The 23850-nt window shown below is 40.3% G+C and overlaps 1 protein-coding gene across 1 annotated transcript in view; it reads right to left on the minus strand.

Moving 5' to 3' along the window:
- The window catches only part of HECTD2 (HECT domain E3 ubiquitin protein ligase 2), a 70489-nt gene that overhangs the window by 33582 nt on the left and 13057 nt on the right, over positions 1-23850 (minus strand). The window contains exons 3-6 of the mRNA XM_065408008.1: positions 11942-12080; positions 8966-9068; positions 7741-7830; positions 2222-2286 (exon numbers count right to left, since the gene is read on the minus strand). Coding sequence (XP_065264080.1) covers positions 2222-2286; positions 7741-7830; positions 8966-9068; positions 11942-12080 — 397 coding nt within the window. The remainder of the gene's footprint in view (positions 1-2221; positions 2287-7740; positions 7831-8965; positions 9069-11941; positions 12081-23850) is intronic.

Raw genomic sequence — 23850 nt, forward strand, 5'->3', positions numbered from 1 at the left:
AGTTTATGCAATTGCTTTTTCATGGCTGCTCCCATTCTGAGTTCCTTAAGCAATCATTTCAAAGGAAAGCCCATGTGCTAGGAGGAAAATATATGACCACCTAATTTTTAACAGATTCTTTCTTGCCTTCTTTTGGTGAGGACTCCAGAGCCAAAATAATCTTTTTAATCATGGTGCTGCAGTATTCCATGGGACAAAAAGTCTTTCTTGGGAGCTTAGTTCAGATTTTAAAGAATAGATTAAGACAGTTGTTCTTTGAGGAAAGAGAATGAAAGGAAGTGGTTGAGTTGGAGGAGGAATCATATAGCATTTCCAAAGCTCCTAATTTTTTCTTGTATTTCTTTAATCTTGGATCTTAAGATGCAATCGTGGATCTTATGTCCATGACAGAAAGTGTCTACGGATTCAGAAGGAGACAGGGGGAGGAATAAGCTCTTTTACTGCTCATTGCATATAGGATCCCATTGCTCTCCATTAAATAATTGACTGAAAGAGACCTTTGGGACCTTACCAAATTCTGGCTACTCTCTAAGGCTAGGTCTACACTACGGGGGGGGGGTCGACCTAAGATACGCAACTTCAGCTACGTGAATAGCGTAGCTGAAGTGGCGTATTTTAGGTCGACTTACCTGGCTGTGAGGACGGCGGCGAGTCGACCGCTGCCGCGCCGCCGTCGACTCCGCTTCCCCCTCTTGCCGCGGTGGATTTCCGGAGTCGACGGAAGAGCCATCGGGGATCGATTTTATCGCGTCTTCACTAGACGCGATAAGTTGATCCCCAATAGATCGATTGCTACCCGCCGATTCGGCGGGTAGTGAAGACGTGCCCTAAGTGAGGGGGGACCTTGAGCAACAGGAACAATGTCAGCCAGCTAGCTATCTTAGCATCTTTTCTATATTTGTACAGCACCCAGCACAAGGGACCCAAATACTAGTTAATATAAATATTTATTAAAAACCATCCCCACATCTTAGAGGTCGGGGGAATCTTATGGAATGGGAGATGCATGAGGAGCTGGGAATAGTGTAGGAAAAGAAGGAGTTCCTCACTCTTTTTTCTATCTTAGAGGAGCATGGATGCTCTCATCGCCCTTCACGGTAGAGGATTTGCCTACCTGCCTTTTTGTGCTTTGTGACTGGTATATCAGTGTGGTTTTGCTACTTCTTGCTGTTCATTTACTTTCTTGCTGCTGTTACTGTCACTGCTGAGACTTGCCTCCCTCACTGAATTTTTTGTGTGCCTCTTCAGGCTGTTCTGTTTTAGGCTACTGCTGTTTGCTGAGCCACTTTGCTGGGAATTGGGAAGTAGCTTATCCATCACATTCCCCTCCATCCAGCAGAGATCTATCAACCAAAAGAGGCAGTAATGACCAAGAGTGGAGTGGGGAAAATAACTCTGTCTGGAACACCATCGTTCACCATCGTAAATCACTAGTCTAAGTGCTGCCCTGGCAATAGAAGAGCAATTTGCATTGCGGAGAGGCAGCAGAGAGATGAGATTCTGAAAGCAAAAAGCTGAAAAGAAAAAGAGGGCTTCCAGCTGAAAAATAAAGGTTTATTCGAAAAGCATGAGGGAACTCCAGAGCCGCGTACCCATTTCCTAAGAAATTTCTAGCAAGAAGTCGGAGAGAGGCCCTCTTGAACCACTATGACTGAGGATATATCTATATTGTAAAAAACAAAGAAAGGATAAGAAAAAAACCTGTGTGTTCTTAACTTCAGTTTGCTAACCCACATTGGCCAACTTGGGTTAAAATAGCAGTGAAGACATGGTTAACCTGGTTTTTAACTTGAGTTAGCAGCTTGAGTTCGAGCCTTAGCGGGAAGCCTGGGGTTGAACATGAACTGCTATGCTGAGTTTGCCATGTCTTCACAACCTGAGTTAGCTAATGCAGAAGTTGGTCCAATCAAAGATAGTATGTCACCTTCCTTGTCTCTCCTACCTAATTTAAGTTTTTTTGCAGTGTAGTAATACCATGAGAGCTCCAGCTATTTCTATTCAATCACTCAGAGGGGATTTGACTAAGATTTAGATGATCAGCGGATGTGTCTCTTCAAATGAGAAACTTATAAAGCAAATAAGATGTAACACAAATAATTTTTCATTCTTGGTCTAAAACCATGCGAGATCCTTGTCATGTATTAAAGAAAGATAATATACTAGTACAATAAACCCAGATTTTCCACTAATGTAAATGGGTGCAAATGCTGGTTATAATTACCCTTTCCACTCCTGTAACAGACCATTAATTATTCCTTTTAGGACAGACTTCTGAATATCTTGAGGCTAGGGAGAATGTAAAGAAAAAAACAAACAGCATTAGGTTAAAGAGTTCACTTCTTTTTTACAGTTCATATAATACAACTGTTGAAACATGACAGTAGGATAACATTCTTATTTAAGGTTTCAGAGTAGCAGCCGTGTTAGTCTGTATCCGCAAAAAGAACATGAGTACTTGTGGCACCTTAGAGACTAACAAATTTATTAGAGCATAAGCTTTCGTGGGCTACAGCCCACTTCTTCGGATGCATATAGAGTGAAACATATTGAGGAGATATATATACACACATACAGAGAGCATGAACAGGTGGGAGTTGTCTTACCAACTCTGAGAGGCCAATTAAGTAAGAGAAAAAAAACTTTTGAAGTGATAATCAAGGTAGCTCAGTACAGACAGTTTGATAAGAAGTGTGAGAATACTTACAAGGGGAGATAGATTCAATGTTTGTAATGGCTCAGCCATTCCCAGTCCTTATTCAATCCTGAGTTGATCATATCTAGTTTGCATATCAATTCCAGCTCAGCAGTCTCTCGTTGGAGTCTGTTTTACCTCTGAACAGCATACTAACCCACAGAATCCCCCCTACCAACACTACAAAAAAAAGGATTCTGCGTGGACTCCTCCGGACGGTCGAAACAGCAGACTGGATTTCTACATAGATTGCTTCCGTCAATGTGCAAAGGCTGAAATTGTGGAAAAGCAACATCACTTGCCCCATAACCTCAGCCATGCTGAACACAACGCCATCTACAGCCTCAGAAACAACCCGGACATCATAATCAAAAAGGCTGACAAAGGAGGTGCTGTCGTCATCATGAATAAATTGGAATATGACCAAGAGGCTGCTAGACAGCTCTCTAACACCACATTCTACAGGCCATTATCCTCTGATCCCACTGAGGATTACCTAAAGAAACTACACCATCTGCTAAAAAAACTCCCTGACAAAGCACAGGAACAAATCTGTACAGACACATGCCTAGAACCCCACCAGGGGTATTCTATTTGCTACCCAAGATCCATAAACCTGGAAATCCTGGACGCCCCATCATCTCAGGCATTGGCACCCTAACATCAGGCTTGTCTGGTTATGTGGACTCTCTCCTCAGACCCTACGCTACCAGCACTCCCAGCTATCTTCGAGACACCACTGACTTCCTGAGGAAACTACAATCCATCGGTGATCTTCCAGAAAACACCATCCTGGCCACTATGGACGTAGAAGCCCTCTACACCAATATTCCACACAAAGATGGACTACAAGCTATCAGGAACAGTATCCCCGATAATGTCACAGCTAACCTGGTGGCTGAACTTTGTGACTTTGTCCTCACCCACAACTATTTCACATTTGGGGACAATATATACCTTCAAGTCAGCGGCACTGCTATGGGTACCCACATGGCCCCACAGTATGCCAACATTTTTATGGCTGACTTAGAACAACGCTTCCTTAGCTCTCGTCCCCTAACGCCCCTACTCTACTTGCGCTATATTGATGACATCTTCATCATCTGGACCCATGGAAAAGAAGCCCTTGAGGAATTCCACCATGATTTCAATAATTTCCATCCCACCATCAACCTCAGCCTAGATCAATCCACACAAGCGGTCCATTTCCTGGACACTACTGTGCTAATAAGCGATGGTCACATAAATACCACCCTATACCGGAAACCTACTGACCGCTACACTTACCTACATGCCTCCAGCTTCCATCCAGGACACACCACATGATCCATTGTCTACAGCCAAGCTCTAAGATATAACCGCATTTGCTCCAATCCCTCAGATAGAGACAAGCACCTACAAGATCTCTATCAAGCATTCTTAAAACTACAATACCCACCTGCTGAAGTGAAAAAACAGATTGACAGAGCCAGACGAGTACCCAGAAGTCACCTCCTACAAGACAGGCCCAACAAAGAAAATAACAGAACACCACTAGCTGTCACCTTCAGCCCCCAACTAAAACCTCTCCAGCGCATCATCAGAGATCTACAACCTATCCTGAAAGATGATCCTTTACTCTCACAGATCTTGGGAGACAGACCTGTCCTCGCTTACAGACAACCCCCCAACCTAAAGCAAATACTCACCAGCAACCACACATCACTGAACAAAAACACTGACCCAGGAACCTATCCTTGTAACAAAGCCCGATGCCAACTCTGTCCACATATCTATTCAAGTGACATCATCACAGGGCCTAATCACATCAGCCATACCATCAGGGGCTCGTTCACCTGCACATCTACCAATGTGATATATGCCATCATGTGCCAGCAATGCCCCTCTGCCATGTACATTGGCCAAACCGGACAGTCTCTACGCAAAAGAATTAATGGACACAAATCTGACATCAGGAATCATAATACTCAAAAACCAGTGGGAGAACACTTTAACCTGTCTGGTCATTCAATGACAGACCTGCGGGTGGCTATCTTACAACAGAAAAACTTCAAAAACAGACTCCAACGAGAGACTGCTGAGCTGGAATTGATATGCAAACTAGATACGATCAACTCAGGATTGAATAAGGACTGGGAATGGCTGAGCCATTACAAACATTGAATCTATCTCCCCTTGTAAGTATTCTCACACTTCTTATCAAACTGTCTGTACTGAGCTATCTTGATTATCACTTCAAAAGTTTTTTTCTCTTACTTAATTGGCCTCTCAGAGTTGGTAAGACAACTCCCACCTGTTCATGCTCTCTGTATGTGTGTATATATATCTCCTCAATATGTTTCACTCTATATGCATCCGAAGAAGTGGGCTGTAGCCCACGAAAGCTTATGCTCTAATAAATTTGTTAGTCTCTAAGGTGCCACAAGTACTCCTATTCTTATTTAAAGGATTAGGAATAGTTTTTACTCCACAATAAAACTCAACTTTTTATTTTGTCTACTTTACCAAAAACATATAACTAAAACAACCCAAACTAATTATAATACAATTAATATTAAGAGGAAATTTATATGCATTCTATTCTGCTACCTTCGTTGAGAGAAATGCCCAGGTTAGTTCCAACTGGGACTACGCAGGTGCATAACATTATTCACGTTTAAATGTTTATTAGATTTTGCCCTTTGTTCACAATGAAGTAACATTAATAGATCAGTAGAAAAATTAGGGCTTTTACTGTTGAACAAAGAAACTAGGAGAAAATGTTAAACTTACTTTTGGTGCCATTAAAAATTTGACTTTACTACACTACTGTATTTGTGGTTATCCCTATACTTAAAATGGGAATACTGCACATACAAACCTATACTGAACTACACTGAGCAGTAAATTTTAAGATTCTAATTCCACCCACTTTATGGGAGAAACTGATTTTAAAAGTAATCTGTGAGAAACCCTCAATGAAAATTGCATATGTAACATTATTTTACTTACAACTCTCAGATGAATATTTAGTTCAGCTAGCTGAATTTTGAATACTAGGTCTATAGGTAAATTAGATTCAGCAAGATTTATTAAATTGGTTATTAAAATTCTCTCATTTTAGGACTGACAACTAAATATGTATGTATCAGATTTAATGCAGAATGAATAATATTCAATTCCTTAATGAGTCACTGAATATGTAATAAATGCTACCTTTACTTTTCCATATTTCCAGTCTTCAAGGTTCCATTTTACTAATTTAGAATTAAAATACTAATTTTCTTATAATGATAATAGAAAGAATGACCTTATACTGATTTTAGTACTAGGTTAATTGTATAAGAAAGCTGACCTAATTTTTTCCTTCATGCAAATTACCTTCTCTACAAAAGTTAAATGCCCAAGGTCTACTGAATACTTCTTGATCATTCTAGCGCTAGTCAACAGAAGCTCTTGTTTAATAGCTTGATTACATCTGTAAAAATTAGGAAAGGCAAATCCCATCAATCTAGTCAGTCCAGAAAAAGTTCAATACATATTTTTTTTCTTTTCATATATAAACTTAAACCTTTTAGTTTGCAGACCTTTCAAAGCTTTGCTTGGTAATACTACAAGCAGAATTTGAAATAGAAAAACAAATCAGGGGAGCAAGTGTGTTTTCACCATAGCTACACTTCCCAATCAAAACATTATCAGTTTATTACGTTTTCCCCAAATCTTTATTTAGATGTGACACCATAGGAGGATTATTAAAGTAATATAAATTATCAAGGCTGGATGCGTAGGAAAAGAAACAAAAACAGAGACCACCCTAGACAAATCACGGCTAGCTACGTTCTACATTTGGTTAAATAAAATATCGTTTAGGTTACCAGAAGACCTTATCTTACATTAAGCCCTATTAAATAGGCACAAAACATTTCAACTGGATGCAAACACGGAAAAAAAAATGTTTAAAAAAAGCTACATCATCTAAAAAGTATATCACCCAAACTTAGGGAGATGGATTTAGAGTGGGAGTCCAGTGAAAGTGATGAGATAAAGATTGCACCATTGTTTTGAATCAATATATGTTTTTCTGTTGCACAACAAAGTTTAACTTTTGGTATCACTAGTGTCTCTTACATATTCTATATTATCTTATAGTTTCTTTTTCTATTATCTTGTTTTCCTGACTACTTGTTAGTATGTAAGAAAAGGCTCTTTCTTTCTACTGTCCAAGTCCCCAGTCCTGCAAGAGCCGTATGCTGTGCAGGGCCCTTCTAACTTCACTAGAACACTGCACAGGTGGACCCTTATACACAATGTAGAGCCTGTTTGAAATCAGTGGTGTCCGGCACAATCACAGGAATCTACCTGCAAAAGCTGTTTTCAGGATCTATGCCTCAGATGTTGTGAGGAAAACCCCCTCATTACCATTTTTTCTTTCATACCTCTCAAAAGAGACCAGTTCAGTGCCATGCAAACAGATAGCCTAGATGCAAACTAATAGTTACACAATATCCTTTACTGAACAGTAATATTAAATTCACTATAGCAGATACAAATATTTTTGTCCAGCAAAACACCAAAAGGTCACACAAAGTCAATGAAATAAATAATAAAAAACTGGCTAAATTAAGAAGTGGTCAAGAATTGCCTATATTGGGTACTTAATCATTAAAAAAAAAATGACTTTCAAATTATTTGGAACCCATCATTTGCACATTTAACTTGCCTGTGCATATACATATGATTGTCACCCTCATTCCATCTGCCCCATTGCTTCCTACACTCATTTCTGTATCTTTTTTCAATCCAGATTGTAAGCTTTTGGGGCAAGGAACCATGCCTTGCTATGTTTGTGCAGCATATAGCATGGTGGGGTCCTGGTCCTGACTGAGGCCTCTAGACTCTACCAAAATATAAACAATATTATTAACTAAAAGTTGTTCTATCCGTAGAGTGCAGTTTTCAGAATTTTATGGTGATTTTATGGAAGCTTGCAGTTTTTGCAATTTCAGCAGATTCCTTAGTTCATAATTGTGAATCTTTTAAAACATTTTAAAAACATCTTTTTTACTTACAGTATTTAGTAAGGCATCATAGACAGCATTCACAAATTTAGCATTGATTCCAGAGTCTTCAATGGTACTGAAAGGGAGACTGACATCTTTCTGCAAATTCAAATCATAAACATTTCTTACTAAAGTTATTTCTAATGTCATTTTAAAAAAATTCCCTTAAAAATAAAAAAGTTTTGGTGTGCTAACATTTGTATCAATTTTAGAAAAAAGTATGTACAGAGAAAAAAAATTGATAATTTTTTGTAACAACAAAAAAGAAACCAGGTCAGATATGATATTGTATCTTTTCAAATTCTAATACAAGAATACATTATGTTAGCGAAGTTCACATGGGTTCAATTTGTCAAAAGTCTAAAATAATGAGACTACATTAGACGTGTCAGCTGATACATGATGAGTGATTTAGTCTACCATTTCTAGTCATTGGTTCAAATTCAAATTCAGCAACAGTCAAAAGCAACAAAATTACTACCACGCAATATCTGTTAGATAGCCTGTGTGACATGAATTAATTGCCTCAGTTCAGATCCCACTGTTCACAGCAAATAGCACAATCACATTTTGCACTGACACACACAGATTCTGAAAAAATACGAAGGATTTATTGGGCATGGAGACTGAAGCACTGAGGCACATTAAGAAGGCAATGCAAGGAAGAATGCATTGCCAAAAACCATACTGTATTTGATTGGGGAATTAAGGGCTTCAGTCTCCAGGGCTGTCAGATAACTATTTTACCAGCAATGGAATGTACATCAACAATAGTCTAAAAAGATAGTAAAGCAACTCCATAGTCATAAAGTATTACAAATTTTAACAGAGTAATATGTATATAATTTCACTTACTATAATGCAAAGTTAATCTTTCAGAAACGGGTTGTAGAGAGACAGCTTTTATAAAGTCTTTGCATTTTCTTTAATTCTCAGGACACCAATTTTTGTATTTCTTTTGTTTTAAATCCTACAAATGTGCTTGAAACCTTGGTTTACTAATACATGAATAATGAACAAATAGTTTGCTAAAAACAAATAATAAATGGAACTAGTAAATGAAACAATGAAATGCTATAACTACAAAGTGTATGGGTAAGGTAAACAAGATAATACTATGAGTCTAGTCTGTTCAAGTAAACAAAGATAAATATAAATGTTATGTGATGGATATATAGCATCTTGAAGATATAAAACCTATACGAGCTAAGCAGCATTCTGAATTGTTTTCTACCTTAAATGCAGCATTTAGCTCCAGGAAAGAATCAAATGTTGTTAAATAAAAATCATGTACAGCTTTCCAATCTCCTGATGACTTAGCTTTTTCCATATCCTCCCTAGAAGGAAAATTCACAAATAAATATATATCACACAAAAGTTTATGTACAAATATTAAACGCTTTATGAAATAGACTTTGTACTTCATACTTTACTATTCAAAGTGAATAGTGTCTTTCATCTCTAAACAGATTTCTGAGAAGGGTTAATTTAAGAATTGATGTGTGCAAGTTAACTTCTACTCTAATATTTTACCTGAAAATCTAGAAACACTGACGCTCCAAAAGAATGGAAGCATTTGAAATTGGTTGTGCAAAATATATTTCAACACTACCTGATCATAATATTTATTAATTCAGTGGATTATGATTTCAGTATTTTAAAACAAATTAGTAATAGAATAATGTATTATCAATTCTTATGCAATGTGTAGAAATAACTTAAAATAGTAAGTAACCTCCTAAAACTGTTAATTTAACATTACAGGTACTGATCTTTGCTTGTATTACAAGCTTTAAAATTCCTAAATTTTACATAGCATGTGTAAGATCACATTCATTGTTGTAACAATAAAATTCAGAGATTCACACCTAGTTAAAAGCTGGGAGTTGGATATGTTATGTGAACATTTTAAACACCCATAAAGAACTAATGTCTGATATAATGGAAAACTCCAAATACCTTGAAAATAAAAGTAAAAACATTTATGCAAAGCCAATCTACAACTAATTTTCATATTAGTAGGGCCAGTGTTCTCCAGCAATGAAAACAGTAATTTCAGATTTTCAAAGCTATATATTTCAGACATTTTTGATATGCATTATATTAATAAAAATACACTTATTGACAAACATGAGCAATATGCAATCCTTTACAATAATGGTGTTCAAACTTTTCCGGTCGCATCCTGCCCCTTACCAGTAATGGAATCTATCTGCACCCCTCCCCCCCCCCACCATTACTGCATAGCCAAGACTTCCTCAGCAGCAGAGCTTGGGCAGAAGGTGGAGAATTGGGGCAGAATTGGGGATGGGGGAGGAGCTGGGGCTAGAGGTGGGCCTGGGCTGGTCTGGGGGCGGAGAAGAAATGAGGGCAGAGCTGGGCCTGGAGGCAGGGCAGGACTGGGTGAGGGCAAAAAGGTGTTGGAGGCGGAGCTGGTCTGGGTGCGGAGCGGGGTTGGAAGCGTGGCGCTCCATCCCTGCCCCCACCACGCATCCCCTGAACAGTCCTCTGCACCCTCCTATGGGGGCGCACCCTACACTTTGAGAACCCCTGCTTTACAGCACAAAAATGCTGGGCACTGAGGGCTAGAGCCAGCTGTGCAGGGGGGGTGGGGGACAGACGCTGGGTACTGAGGGCTAGAGCCAGGCAAGCTGTGTGGCAGGAGGAAGGAGCCAGTGGTGTGCAGGGGAGATGAGTGGGTGACAGGTGCTGTGGACATCACCCTGCATGCCCTGCTCACCCTCTGAATGGCAATTCCAAAAATTAAGGGCAATTCCAGAAATGAAGAGTCATTTAGGAAATTTTTTTTTAAAAGTAGTAATAGCGGCAATTTCCAGAAAACATTGGCCCTACATGTTAGTGATACAAATCACAAATTTATTTTTTCTTCTACAACATAAAATATTTTTATATAGTCACTCATATGATAAACTTGTGTATTTCAATGAAACACACTGTAAATGTGAAAATAGATGTAATATATTCAAAGTGCTTAAAGGATTTAGGAGCATGTCTTGCTGTAAGTCAGTGGGGCTTAGGTTCCTAAGTCATGGACACTTTTGAAAATTTTAGTCAAAATTAGTAAAATGCGTGGTAGATGGGTTTGTCACATGTTTCAGTTTTTTGACCACTTGAGTTCTAGACAAATATTCTCTTTTACCAATTCCTTTGTGATACCTGACTCATTCTGCACCAAGTAAAGAAACACCTGACAAATCAAAAAATCTGTTACTTTTAACCTCCTACTGAAAATGAGAAATCTCAAACACACACAAAAAAGCAACCAACTTGTTAAAAGAAGATAAACTCATATGTCACTAAGAACAACTGTGAACTTTTCCTTGATAAATGAGGTCAGCTGGGTTTGTGTTCTGACAGAGGGAGTAAACATGAAAGTGGAACAAAGCCAAATTGATTTGGCACAGTGATCATATTGTCCTTTTGCTAAATTGTAAGCGGACAGCAGTATAAAGCTCACCTGTACGGACTCTGATCTAAGTCCACAGAATAAAAGGCCTATTAAGTGTAGTGCTTCTCACATAAGGGAATTAGAACTAGAAAGAAGGGATTTCCCCAATACTTACACTATTTAAAATAGCACTAACATCAATAGAAAGGAAGATAAGGAAAAAAAAAAGGAACTACAAAAAGAGTGAACTGCCAACACCAGTGTCCTTTGACATAATATGAAAAAAATATTTCTACATTTTAAACATTTAAGTGAGAGGTGGCACAGCTCATATTATTAACTATTGTCAAAGGTCCAAAAATATAGGAAGTTACAAATTAATGGCCTGGTACACAATGTCTTCAGTCAGAGTTGAGGATCTCTGATTGAAAATAAATATCCACTAAATATCAGTAGTTCTTTCCCCGCATCTCCCCCAAAAAACAGTAATGGTAGAAAAAAATGCATGTGGCACTGAGCTGCTGATGGTGCTATCTGTTAGGTGACGCATAAAACCCAAGCTGAGCAAGGTGTCATGACAATTTCCACAGACACGGAAGTATTAATTCCAGCATCCTAGCCAAATTAACGTACATAAATACATTCTATCTAGCATTCTGTTACCTTGTACTGATCCCATCACTAGAGGTCAGCCAGAAAATAAATATTACATACATAAACAAACAAACATACATAAATAAAATGGAAAGTCAGTCAATAAAAACCAAAACAGAATATACAGTTAAAACCAATACAACTTACTGGAAGTCTTTCATAGTTTTGGTTCGGATGGGAAGGGAAGGTTCTGGAGGGACTGGAGCTTTCAGTTCCGGTGGTAGTGTATCTATAGAGATGCGCTGCTTTTGCCTAACATCAAGGCAAATTGGTGGTAGATCTCTCACTTATTGAAAAATTTTAAAGAAGTGTTAAATGTATTGTAATCATGTACATAATTTACAAAGAAAGATTGATTTATTTAGCTTGCAAAACACAAAGGCATATAAACTATACAAAAAGATTAAAGTTTACATTGTAATCTGTAAAGATAACCTAAACATTGTTTTTGTAAACTAGGAACTCGTATATATGTGAAACTGACAGAAAATGTCTTTTCAACCAATATAAGAACTAGCTTAATTTTTTTCCATATTGCTCAAAATTTCATTTTTTGGACAATATCAAAATTTAAAATTTCACTATGAAAAAACAAACACATTCTCGCTATTTTACTTTCCTCCTCTTACCTTTTTGCAGTGAAAATAAGTAAAAGGAGTGAGAGAAAATGGTATTTTCCCTTCCAAATCTTTTCCAAAAAATTCATTTAAGAATGTAGAAAAAAAAGAAATAAATCACATTTCAAATTAAACCAAAAATTTTCATTTCTTTTGACTGTTTTAGTGAAGCTTACTTACTGCCTGACCAGCTGCAATATTTATATTATATTAGGGCTGTCAAGTGATTAAAAAAATTAATCGCAATTAATCGCATGATTAATCGTGCTGTTAAACAATAATAGAATACCATTTATTTAAATATTTTTTGATCTTTTCTACATTTTTAAATATATTGATTTCAATTACAACACAGACTACAAAGTGTACAGTGCTCACTTTATATTTATTTTTTATTACAAATGTTTGCACGGTAAAAAACAAAATAAATAGTATTTTTCAACTCACCTAATACAAGTACTGTAGTGCAATCGCTATCATGAAAGTTGAACTTAAAATGTAGAATTATGTACAAAAATCACTGCATTCAAAAATAAAACAGTGTAAAACTTTAGAGCCTACAAGTCTACTCAGTCCTACTTCTTGTTCAGCTTATCACACATATTAACAAGTTTGTTTACTTTTGCAGGAGATAATGCTGCCCGCTACTTGTTTACAATGTCACCTGAAAGTAAGAATGGCATTTGCATTGCACTGTTGTAGCCGGCGTCACAAGATATTTACATGATAGATGCGCTAAAGATTCATATGTCCCTTCATGCTTCAACCAACATTCCAGAGGAAATGAATCTATGCTGATGATGGGTTCTGCTCGATAACGATCCAAAGCAGTGCAGCCTGACGCATGCTCATTTTCATCATCTGAGTCAGATGCCACCAGCAGAAGGTTGGTTTTCTTTTTTGGTGGTTCAGGTTCTGCAGATTTTGCACCGGAGTGTTGCTCCTTTAAGACTTCTGAAAGCACACTCCACACCCAGTCCCTCTCAGATTTTGGAAGGCACTTCAGATTCTTAAACCTTGGGTCGAATGCTGTGGTTATCTTTAGAAATCTCACATTGGTACCTTCTTTGCATTTTGTCAAATCTGCAGTGAAAGTGTTCTTAAAACAAACAACATGTGCTGGGTCATCATCCGAGACTGCTAGAACATGAAATATATGGCAGAATGTGGGTAAAAAAGAACAGGAGACATACAATTCTCCTCAAAGGAGTTGAGTCACAAATTTAATTAACACATTTTTTAATGAGTGTCATCAGCATGGAAGTATGTTCTCTGGAATTGTGGCTGAAGCATGAAAGGGCATACCAATGTTTAGCACATCTGGCTCATAAAGACCTTGCAATGCCAGCTACAAAAGTGCCATGCAAATGCCTGTTCTCACTTTCAGCAGCATTATCTCCCATAAATATAAACAAACTTGTTTATCTGAGTGAGTGGCTGAACAAGAAGTAGGACTGAGTGGACTTGTAGCCTCTAAAGTTTTACATTATTTTGTTTTTGAGTGCAGTTATGTAACAAAACAAATTTCGACATTTGTAAGTTACACTTTCATAATAAAGAGATTACACTACAGTACTTTTTTTATCATGTGTATAGTGCAAACATTTGTAATAACAAATAATAATATAAAGTGAGCACTGTACACTTTGTATTCTGTGTTGAAATCAATATACAGTAAAAGCTGTTTTATCTGGCACTTCACCATCCGTAAAGCTCTATAAACCGGCATTTTTGATCTTCATTGAAATTCCGGTTTATAGACCGATTGGCGCGGGGCAGGGTAAGGGGGTTGGGGCACAGGAGGGCTTGTGGCACAGAAGGGGTTGTGGAGTGCGGGCTCAGGCAGGGCATTTGGGTGTGGGAGGGGGCTCGAGGCAGCGGGTTGTGGCACGGGGTGCCAGATCCGGAGAGGGGAAGGGGGTTGTTCACCTTGGGCAGCTCCTCGCAAGTGGTGACTTGTCCTGGCTGCTCCTAGGCAGAGGCACGGTAGGCTGCCCCCGCCCTACCCCAAACATTAGCTCTGCAACTCCCATTGGCTGTGGTGGCGGCGCCTGCAGGCGGAGGCAGCCCGCACCCACTCCCGTGCCCCAACCTGCTGCCCTGAGTTCCCTTCCGCATGCAAACTCCCTCCCAGAGCCCGTGCCCCGCCCCCCTCCCGCACCCAAACTCCCTCCCTCTTAGTTAACCGGCATTTTTCAGTTACCGGCACCCCCACTCCACCAACATGCCAAATAAAACAGCTTTTACTGTATTTGAAAATCTAGAAAACATCCAAAAATATTTATAATAAATTTCTATTGGTATTCATAGATTCTAGGACTGGAAGGGACCTCGAGAGGTCATCGAGTCCAGTCCCCTGCCCGCATGGCAGGACCAAATACTGTCTAGACCATCCCTGATAGACATTAATCTAACCTACTCTTAAATATCTCCAGAGATGGAGATTCCACAACCTCCCTAGGCAATTTATTCCAGTGTTTAACCACCCTGACAGTTAGGAACTTTTTCCTAATGTCCAACCTAGACCTCCCTTGCTGCAGTTTAAACCCATTGCTTCTTGTTCTATCCTTAGAGGCTAAGGTGAACAAGTTTTCTCCCTCCTCCTTATGACACCCTTTTAAATACCTGAAAGCTGCTATCATGTCCCCTCTCAGTCTTCTCTTTTCCAAACTAAACAAACCCAATTCTTTCAGCCTTCCTTCATAGGTCATGTTCTCAAGACCTTTAATCATTCTTGTTGCTCTTCTCTGGACCCTTTCCAATTTCTCCACATCTTTTTTGAAATGCGGTGCCCAGAACTGGACACAATACTCCAGCTGAGGCCTAACCAGAGCAGAGTAGAGCGGAAGAATGACTTCTCGTGTCTTGCTCACAACACACCTGTTAATACATCCCAGAATCATGTTTGCTTTTTTTGCAACAGCATCACACTGTTGACTCATATTTAGCTTGTGGTCCACTATAACCCCTAGATCCCTTTCTGCCGTACTCCTTCCTAGACAGTCTCTTCCCATTCTGTATGTGTGAAACGGATTTTTTCTTCCTAAGTGGAGCACTTTGCATTTGTCTTTATTAAACTTCATCCTGTTTAACTCAGACCATTTCTCCAATTTGTCCAGATCATTTTGAATTATGACCCTGTCCTCCAAAGCAGTTGCAATCCCTCCCAGTTTGGTATCATCCGCAAACTTAATAAGCGTACTTTCTATGCCAATATCTAAGTCGTTGATGAAGATATTGAACAGAGCCGGTCCGAAAACAGACCCCTGCGGTACCCCACTCGTTATGCCTTTCCAGCAGGATTGGGAACCATTAATAACAACTCTCTGAGTACGGTTATCCAGCCAGTTATGCACCCACCTTATAGTAGCCCCATCTAAATTGTATTTGCCTAGTTTATCGATAAGAATATCATGCGAGACCGTATCAAATGCCTTACTAAAGTCTAGGTATATTCTATTATTGTTTAACAGTGTGATTAAATTGCCATTAATTTTTTTGAGTTAATCGCATGAGTTAAAACTAAGATTAATTGACAGCCCTATATTGTATTATTCACAGCTCTACCACAATTTTTCAGCATAAATCTGGGAACACAATATCATAAAATCTCATTCGGTGGGCAAATTAGTGATAGAAAGGTGATGGAGGTGTCATTTGATTCCTAAAAACCTACAGAATCACAGTTTCAATTGTGCCGCCTTCTGTGGCATGGTGGGGAGGCTTACTGCTCCCCTGGCACCCAGCTTCAGGTTGTCCGGTTGGTAGAAATTTTGATAATACAGTGCTGTCAGAAATGGCTCAAGTTGGGTATCATTCGAAAGCCCCTTTCCCCCGTCAACACAATGGCACCAAACATGACAAACCTAGAACAATTATGTAGATATATATTCGAGAAAATGTTTAAAATCAACATTTTTTTAATTATACCTTAACAGAGGGATGCATTGCTTACATAAAAAAGACATTGATCTTTTGTAATCCTAGGGAAGTTAGCCTTGACATGTAGTACTGAAAACATTTATTTATCAAAGTCATCGTCAGTGTCATCTCCATCTAGGGCACCATTGCTAGACATAGTCTCACACTGATCCTTGTCTGAGCTGCACTTGCATATGTCTGTGCAAGGCAGGCGGCTGGCCAAACATTTGCAGAATGGTAAGCATCTGGTCTTTGCACATGAGCATTTGATTAGCTGAAGTACTGACTGGGACCACATGGTATTTCACACAACTGGTGTGATCAGTTCATTCTCCAAGACCCAACCATGCCCAATGGGGAGGGTAGTTCTGGATATGGTCGATCATTCAAGAGCCATTCCATTGCTTGATAATTTGCCCTCATGACACCAAGTATAAATAGTACCCCTCAGCAATGGCAATTTTTCTCAGTTTATCTGCTTCTTGGAAAACATCCATCAACGTAGTTCTGCAAGTGTCATAATGTTAGTCTTCAAATGGTAAACCTGGTGTATATTAATGCTTCCAGTTCATTTATGACTGCATCAGTGACTGTCTCACGCATTCCGAGAACTTTCAGAGCGAGGAAAGAGTCTTTGGAGGCTGAATCAAACAGCTTCCAGTAAGATATCTTATTATCAAACTAACAGAAGGTCAGACTTTTTACACCTCTTATTTCAGCGAGGTAGCAGGCAATCATCCCAGAATAGTTGGTTAAATCTAAAGCAAAAACGTATTTTGCTATGTCTTCCAGTGTGAGATGCAAATTCTAATTAGCAGATCGAATAAAGAGCAGCAAAGACTCAACCATCTTCATGTATTACTGCACTAGTCCAAAAGTTGGCTTTGTCACCAATTCAACCTCATTAAATTTCATGATCCATTCTGTGATATTGCAGCTCTCCATCATGTACAATAATGGTCACTGAATACGGACTGTACACTGGATGTGTGGAACTCGTCTTGCAAGTCCTGTACCCTTTGAGAAACAACTTAAAACACATCAGTATGCTTTTCAAAGATGATATCTAGTTAGCATTTTTGAAGGGTAACGAGTGTTTGGGTGTGTGATTCTACAGCACGTCACAACTTTTTCCCTGCAAAAATCTGGTTCACAATGCCAAGTGTTGTGTTCAATCAGGTCCTCCGGGGTGATATTCTCCAAAGATTCTGCTACTAGTTGGTCTTTTTTGTCTCCCCATTAATGCCTAAACATGATTGAGACCAAAGTAAAAACAAGGATACTGTAATAAATTACTCTGGGATTGTAATTAAGTAATGTAAGTTATGTAACTATATGCATACCATTTGAAAATGGATTCCAGTTATTTCTGGATGGATGCTGATGTCTTAACTAGTGCCTCATTACAACTCCTTTGGCATAATAAACAAAGCTGATAATCAATACCACTGAACTGCTTCTTTTTTGCTGAAGATGGGAAATCAATCTGAAGTACTTCTTCCATGTGTAGTAATCTGTAACATTAAAAAAATGAATCCAGGTATCATCTTCTGAACATTAACTGATAGCATAGTACCTATCAGGATTCTGGGCGAAGGTAGGCAGGATTAGTGGCAGGAGCTTGAGATTCCGGAACTGAAGCCAGGAGTCAGAGCCAGTGTCAGGGTCAAGAGTCAAGCTGAGAGTCAAACCAGAGTCAGGAGTTAAGACAAGGGTCAGAGACAGTCAGGAATCAGGCTGAAGGTCAATACCAGGTACTAGGGTCTGTGTTGCAGTTCTAGGGGTCAATCGGGAATCAGAATCCAAGTCAGAGCTGAGGTAAATACTGGGAGTTCAGGAACAGAGAAGCAGGGTAGTCATGACAGCTAGCTAGGGATCCATGTTGAACCTCTGTGGATTATGGGTCACAGGGAGCGGGCAGGTAACAGCTGCTGCTGGGTGGCAGTGAGGGAATGGTGTAACCCAAAGTTATTATCTCCACGACCCCCATGTCTGTTGTAACATGCCACAAGGCCTGCTGGAAATGGCAAAGGCAATCTCCAAAAGTGGGCAAAGGGTTGCAGCTTACAAACTATAGGTGAGGGAGGAGTCGAACCCTTGACCAGCCCATGAAAATTGCTGTTTTGATGACGAGTGGATACTCGATGATGGAGGGTGAGATGCTCTTCTCCTCTGGAACCTTTGTCTTTTTCTAGCAGGTTTGGTGGTTCAGTGAAAACTAGAGAACTGAGCTGGGAGCGATCACTGGGCAGTTTAAGACCTGCTAAATCTTCTGTTTCACCTTTGTGCGGCTTGTCTTCGTCCGTCCCTCCACGAACGTAAGTCGACGTCACACCATTACGTTTTGTTGCGAGCACGTTCTTTCCATTTAGGCCAAAGAGTTTTGTCATGGGATCAGCCCAGCGCGTTTTCAGTCTGCCCAGCAGTTGCTTGTGGTCTCTGGGGATCCAGTCACTGATGTGGGTTGTGCACCTATTGTCTTGCCTGTGGACTACATGATCCGCCCATCTCCGCTTTGCATTGTACACTGCCTGCACTACATCTGTTGTTTGTGGGAGTGTATATACCCAGACACTTCAGTGTGGCCCTAGAATCCTTCAGCATGTGCAGGGACTTGTCCATAGTTCCTGAGAAGAGTTTTTGACCATCAAACAGGAGGTTTTCACCAGTACACCTCTACCCCGATATAACGAGACCCTATATAACACGAATTCGGATATAACGCAGTAAAGCAGCACTCCGGGGGGGCGGGGCTGCGCACTCCAGTGGATCAAAGCAAGTTTGATACAACACGGTTTCACCTATGACTCGGTAAGATTTTTTGGCTCCCAAGGACAGCATTATATCGAGGTAGAGGTGTATTCTGAACTACTCTTGGAAACCCTGATGACTGGAGCCAAGATGCCCTGTGCATGACAACTGCTGTGGAGATGATCCGCAGCATCTAAGGACACTTGAAGAAAGGTTTTGGCTAATAAGTAAGGCTACGTTTTGGTCACAGGTATTTTTAATAAAAGTCATGGACAGGTCACAAGCAGTAAGCAAAAATTCATGACCTATGACCTGTCCATGACTTGTACTATGTACCCTTCACTAAATCTTGGGGGAGGGGGGGACAGCCCAGGGGTGCCAGGGGTGCTCATGGGGGGGGGCAGCCCAGGGGGTGCCATGGGTGCTCAGGGAGTAGTCTGGGGCGCACCACGGGTGCTCGGGGGGGGGGAGGGAGCAGCCCAGGACCCCTGCTGGTGCGGGGTGGGGACGGGGCAGGCGGCAGCATGCAGCCTAGGACCCCTGCTGGTGCTGGGGGAGGGGGTTGGCAGGGCTGGCAGGCTCCCTACCCGGCTCCTCGGAAGTGGCGACCCCCTCAGCTCCTAGCTCCGCATGGTGCCCCTGCCCCAAGCGCTGGCTCCGCAGCCCCCACTAGCTGCGGGGGTAGTGCCTCTGCACGGAGGCAGCATGCGGAGCTAAGAGAGGGATAGGGGGCGGTGGCCTGAGACTGCCCCAGCAGCGGCTGGTGCGGCTGGCCCAGGGGCTGCCCAAGCTGCTTTACTAATAAGAGACCCTCCTTAATGATGACCTGGAATGCTTCTGTGGAAGATATTCAATAAAGGATGCAAACTTCTTGTAATTTGTGTAATCATACTTGTCCGTGATCACCTAATAACTTGCAATCCAAAACTGGAGGGTCATGGATAAATATGCCTTTAGACCTGCTGTTGACCCCGGTCATTTACAGCATTCATCAGCAGTGAACTAATCTAGGGGTGAGAAAACAAAAATTCTTAGTCCCTTGTAGGAACAGAATATTTCTTATCCACCAATTTACAAGTTGGTGGGATGTTGGCAGGCGTTTGCTACACTGTTTTTGCTGGATCCAGGAGCACTTCATTAATTGGTAGCACAACCTGGATGGGTGTTGCTGACTGCAAAGTGTCCAGGCGCTCATGTTGAGAGTCTTTATCCTCTTCAAGAGGTATCTGGAGGGCATTAACCACCCTCTTCACAAGGTGCTGGAATTGACAAAAATTGTTGGCCATCAATGGTGGTGGAGGCGTGACTGCCTTGTCCGGAGATGAAATAGGGCCTTGAGGGGTAGCCTCCTTGTCCACCATAGCCTCCTATTCCTTTAAGGTCTCTTTATGGTGGTGGTTTGGTATAGGGGACTGTGTGGCCCTAATCTCCCTCTGGAATGGAGATGGAGGTCTGGCAAATTTTTGCCGATACATCACCCAAGGATCCCAGTATAGCCACTGAGGAAGCCCATGCAGGATAGGGGATATTACTCAGGGCTGATTCCACCATTCCTGACATGGATGAGGGTCCTTGTCAAAATATGGGTTCCTGGAACGATGCGGAGGTGAATTCTGCACTGAAAAGGAGGAGTCTGATTGAATGTTTCCTTCAGCCTCTTCATTGTTATCCAATGGGAGAGCCCCATCAGAAAAGGGCAGAGAATTCTGCAGTATTGGGAAGTGATGGTAATCTGGAGACTGGGGCCTCAGCACCAAGAGTTGTTCAGTCCCCAAAAGCAGTGGGGACTCCTGCTCATCTAACACTGACAAGTCCCTGCTGTAGCGGAATTTCTGAGGTACCAAGTGGGTCAGTACTGACACAGCAGATAAAACTGTTGGTTTGGAGCTTGTAGGCACTGATGCCAAAGGCTTCAATTTCGTTGACAATGATGGAATTGAGTATGAAGGTACCGTTGGTAAGGCCGAGGTAGACAGTGACACTCTGGAGGAATGTATGTCTTGTACCTCCCTGTCCTTCATGGACAGTACTGGGACCCTGCTGGAGCCTTGTTTCTCTGAAGTGCTCTGGGCTCTCCCTATTTCACTGGTACTGGAGGAAGAGTTTGCCACCATGGTACCACATTGAAAGGTCAAGATTTCCAACACCATAGACCTAGTGAGAGATCAGGGCTTGTTGGGAGCTGACTCCTTGTGATGAGAGACAGAGCTCTCCTTTTTTGGAGTCTTCCCTGAGTTCTTTCCCTTCCTAGGAGATACCTTAGCTGACGATGAAGAAGCCCTGGATCTGCCCAAAGACACATGTTTGAGGGCGGTATCCTGACCTGACTTGGAGGCAACCAATAGCAGCTTCAATTTGGTCTCCTGATTTTCCCATGTTCTAGATTTGAGAGCCTGGCAAAAATTACATCCCAAGCAATGCATGCACTTAGAGTGGCCATCACTGATTGGGACAGCCTCCTAACTAGACAGGCAGCATTTGAAACCTGGTGAGCCAGGCATGGCAAGCCAGGCCAGATCAATTCCCCAGAAAAAAAAGGGGGAGAGGACAAACTGACGTCTCTCAAAGCTATCTAAGTATTCCTAATAACCAATACTAACTAAATAATACTAATAACTAACACGAACTAAATAACAACTGTAAACATACTGAGGTACACATGAGGTAGACATGCTAGAGCTCTGTCTTAGTCTAAGGTAGTAGAGAAGGAACTGAGGGTGGTTCGCCCATGCAGCCCTATATACCCTGAGAGCACACCACAAGGTTGTACAGAGCACATGAGCAGGCTGAATAGACGCTACTAACGGAAAATCTCTAATCAATGGCTCAAGAGGCACATGTGCACCTGAATCAGAGCACCCACAGGGACACTACTCAAAGAAGAATTTTAGAATGACCATGTGTAATCAAAACTTTAATTTTTGTTCTCTCTAAAAAGATGGCATCTTAGCAGTTCAGTGACCTGGCACTCAATCACTGGTTTATCATTGACTTGGAGAGAAGAATGTCACCTATTGAATCATCAGCACTACAGCACCCAGGTTCCATTAGTCTACAATAGAAGCACAGGACAAAGGGAGATCATCCTTCTTTAAGAATCCCGGTACTGAATTAAATAGGAGGCAGAGGTCTGCAAAGTCTACAAATTCAACTCTAACTTCTTTGCAGATAATTTTTACGGTGTCTACTCTACCTTCCAACTTTTTGTCACTATGACATTAGAACGTCTTCTCCAAATAGAAGAAAAAGGGTTCCATTGAGGTCTTTTCATCTAACTCCATATTTTATCTTGATTTTTCAATCTGCCCTGCCTTTGCTAAGGTTAGTCAGATCAAACAAACTATAACACATCATACTTAAAACACGTTTCATTGACTCTCTCTCTCTCTCTCTTTTCAAATATCTTGTTTCTCCCTTATTTATACTACTAATTTTCCCCCTCTTTTTATTATTAAATTATGTACAAGAATTTTGAGGTATTGTTTGGATGAAAGATGCTATACAAAAAGATGTCACATACAATAAATGCATATTAAACCTATACTCATCTAAAACTTTTATCTGCAACCCAATAGGTATCCGTTTTCACTAAAACTTGTTTGAGAGTTAACCAAACACCAAAGTATTATTGCCAGTCTGCTGCCAATTCCACTAATCCCAGCAGGAAGCTGCATCTGAAGAAAGAATGTCAGTTCTTTTCACCCACATTAATGACAGAGTCAAACTACTGATGTGACTTATTCAGATACTACTCATGAGACGACAATAGATGAGGCCTGACCTCAGACCCCTGAATATCAGTAGCATTGATTTTCGAGAGTGTTTCTTGCCTGTTCTCACAGCTGGACTTTTAAACAATCTGAAGGCAGAAGTAGTAATCAGCAACAAAGAGGACAGTGAGATATTAAATTAATCTCAAACTGATGTTCTAAACACTTCCACCATGCATAACAAATGCACAGTTACTCCACTGAACACCATATCATAATGCTCTGTAAAGGTACAAAAATATGCATAATTAAAAACCTGGTACTTGAGTTCCATTCAGCTAATACTTGGAACTTTATGTGCTGAATTGATAAGCAGCAATAATGTTTGCTTTTCTTATACTATTGTGTTACCATATTTAGCTGGTTGCTTAGTTACATTAGGTAAAACCTTAACCAATATGTAACAAGCAATGTGAAAACTCTGAGGCACAAAAACCTTACTGGTATGGGAGGGAGTGATTATTACAAAGACATTAAAAATGAGTGGGTCTAGAACACTGGCATTTCTGAAATGACTTGACAACCATTGAGCAATCAGCCTTTCCAATCAAAGTGAAAAAACCCTATCCATATTTTAACTATACAGTAAAACTAGAAAAAACAACCTGATAAAAAAGACTTTTCATTATAGATATTTATTGCATTGTATTGTAATACCAATTCAATCTTTGTAGCTGCTATTATACCAATTGTACTTAAACATAATTTGATGTTATCAACAGTATTTGCCTTATCTCATCTTTTTCATGGTATATATTGCATTCCACGAACTTTAATTTATCAAGGTTTTAACGTATTCATTCACTTGTTTTTTTTTTTAAATGCCATAATTCTCATTAAAATAAAGGAACACAAAGGAAACGCTTTTAAAATTTTGGGTTTATTTCAATGAGCAATTTCCCAAAGCGTAAAGTTATATATCAGTATCTGGTACAATCTATGAAAGACACAATCAAACAAGTTTTGAAAAATTTTCTACCCCTCATCATAATAGAAT

The sequence above is a fragment of the Emys orbicularis genome, chromosome 7 (assembly GCF_028017835.1).
Source record: "Emys orbicularis isolate rEmyOrb1 chromosome 7, rEmyOrb1.hap1, whole genome shotgun sequence".
Lineage (NCBI taxonomy): Eukaryota > Metazoa > Chordata > Testudines > Emydidae > Emys > Emys orbicularis.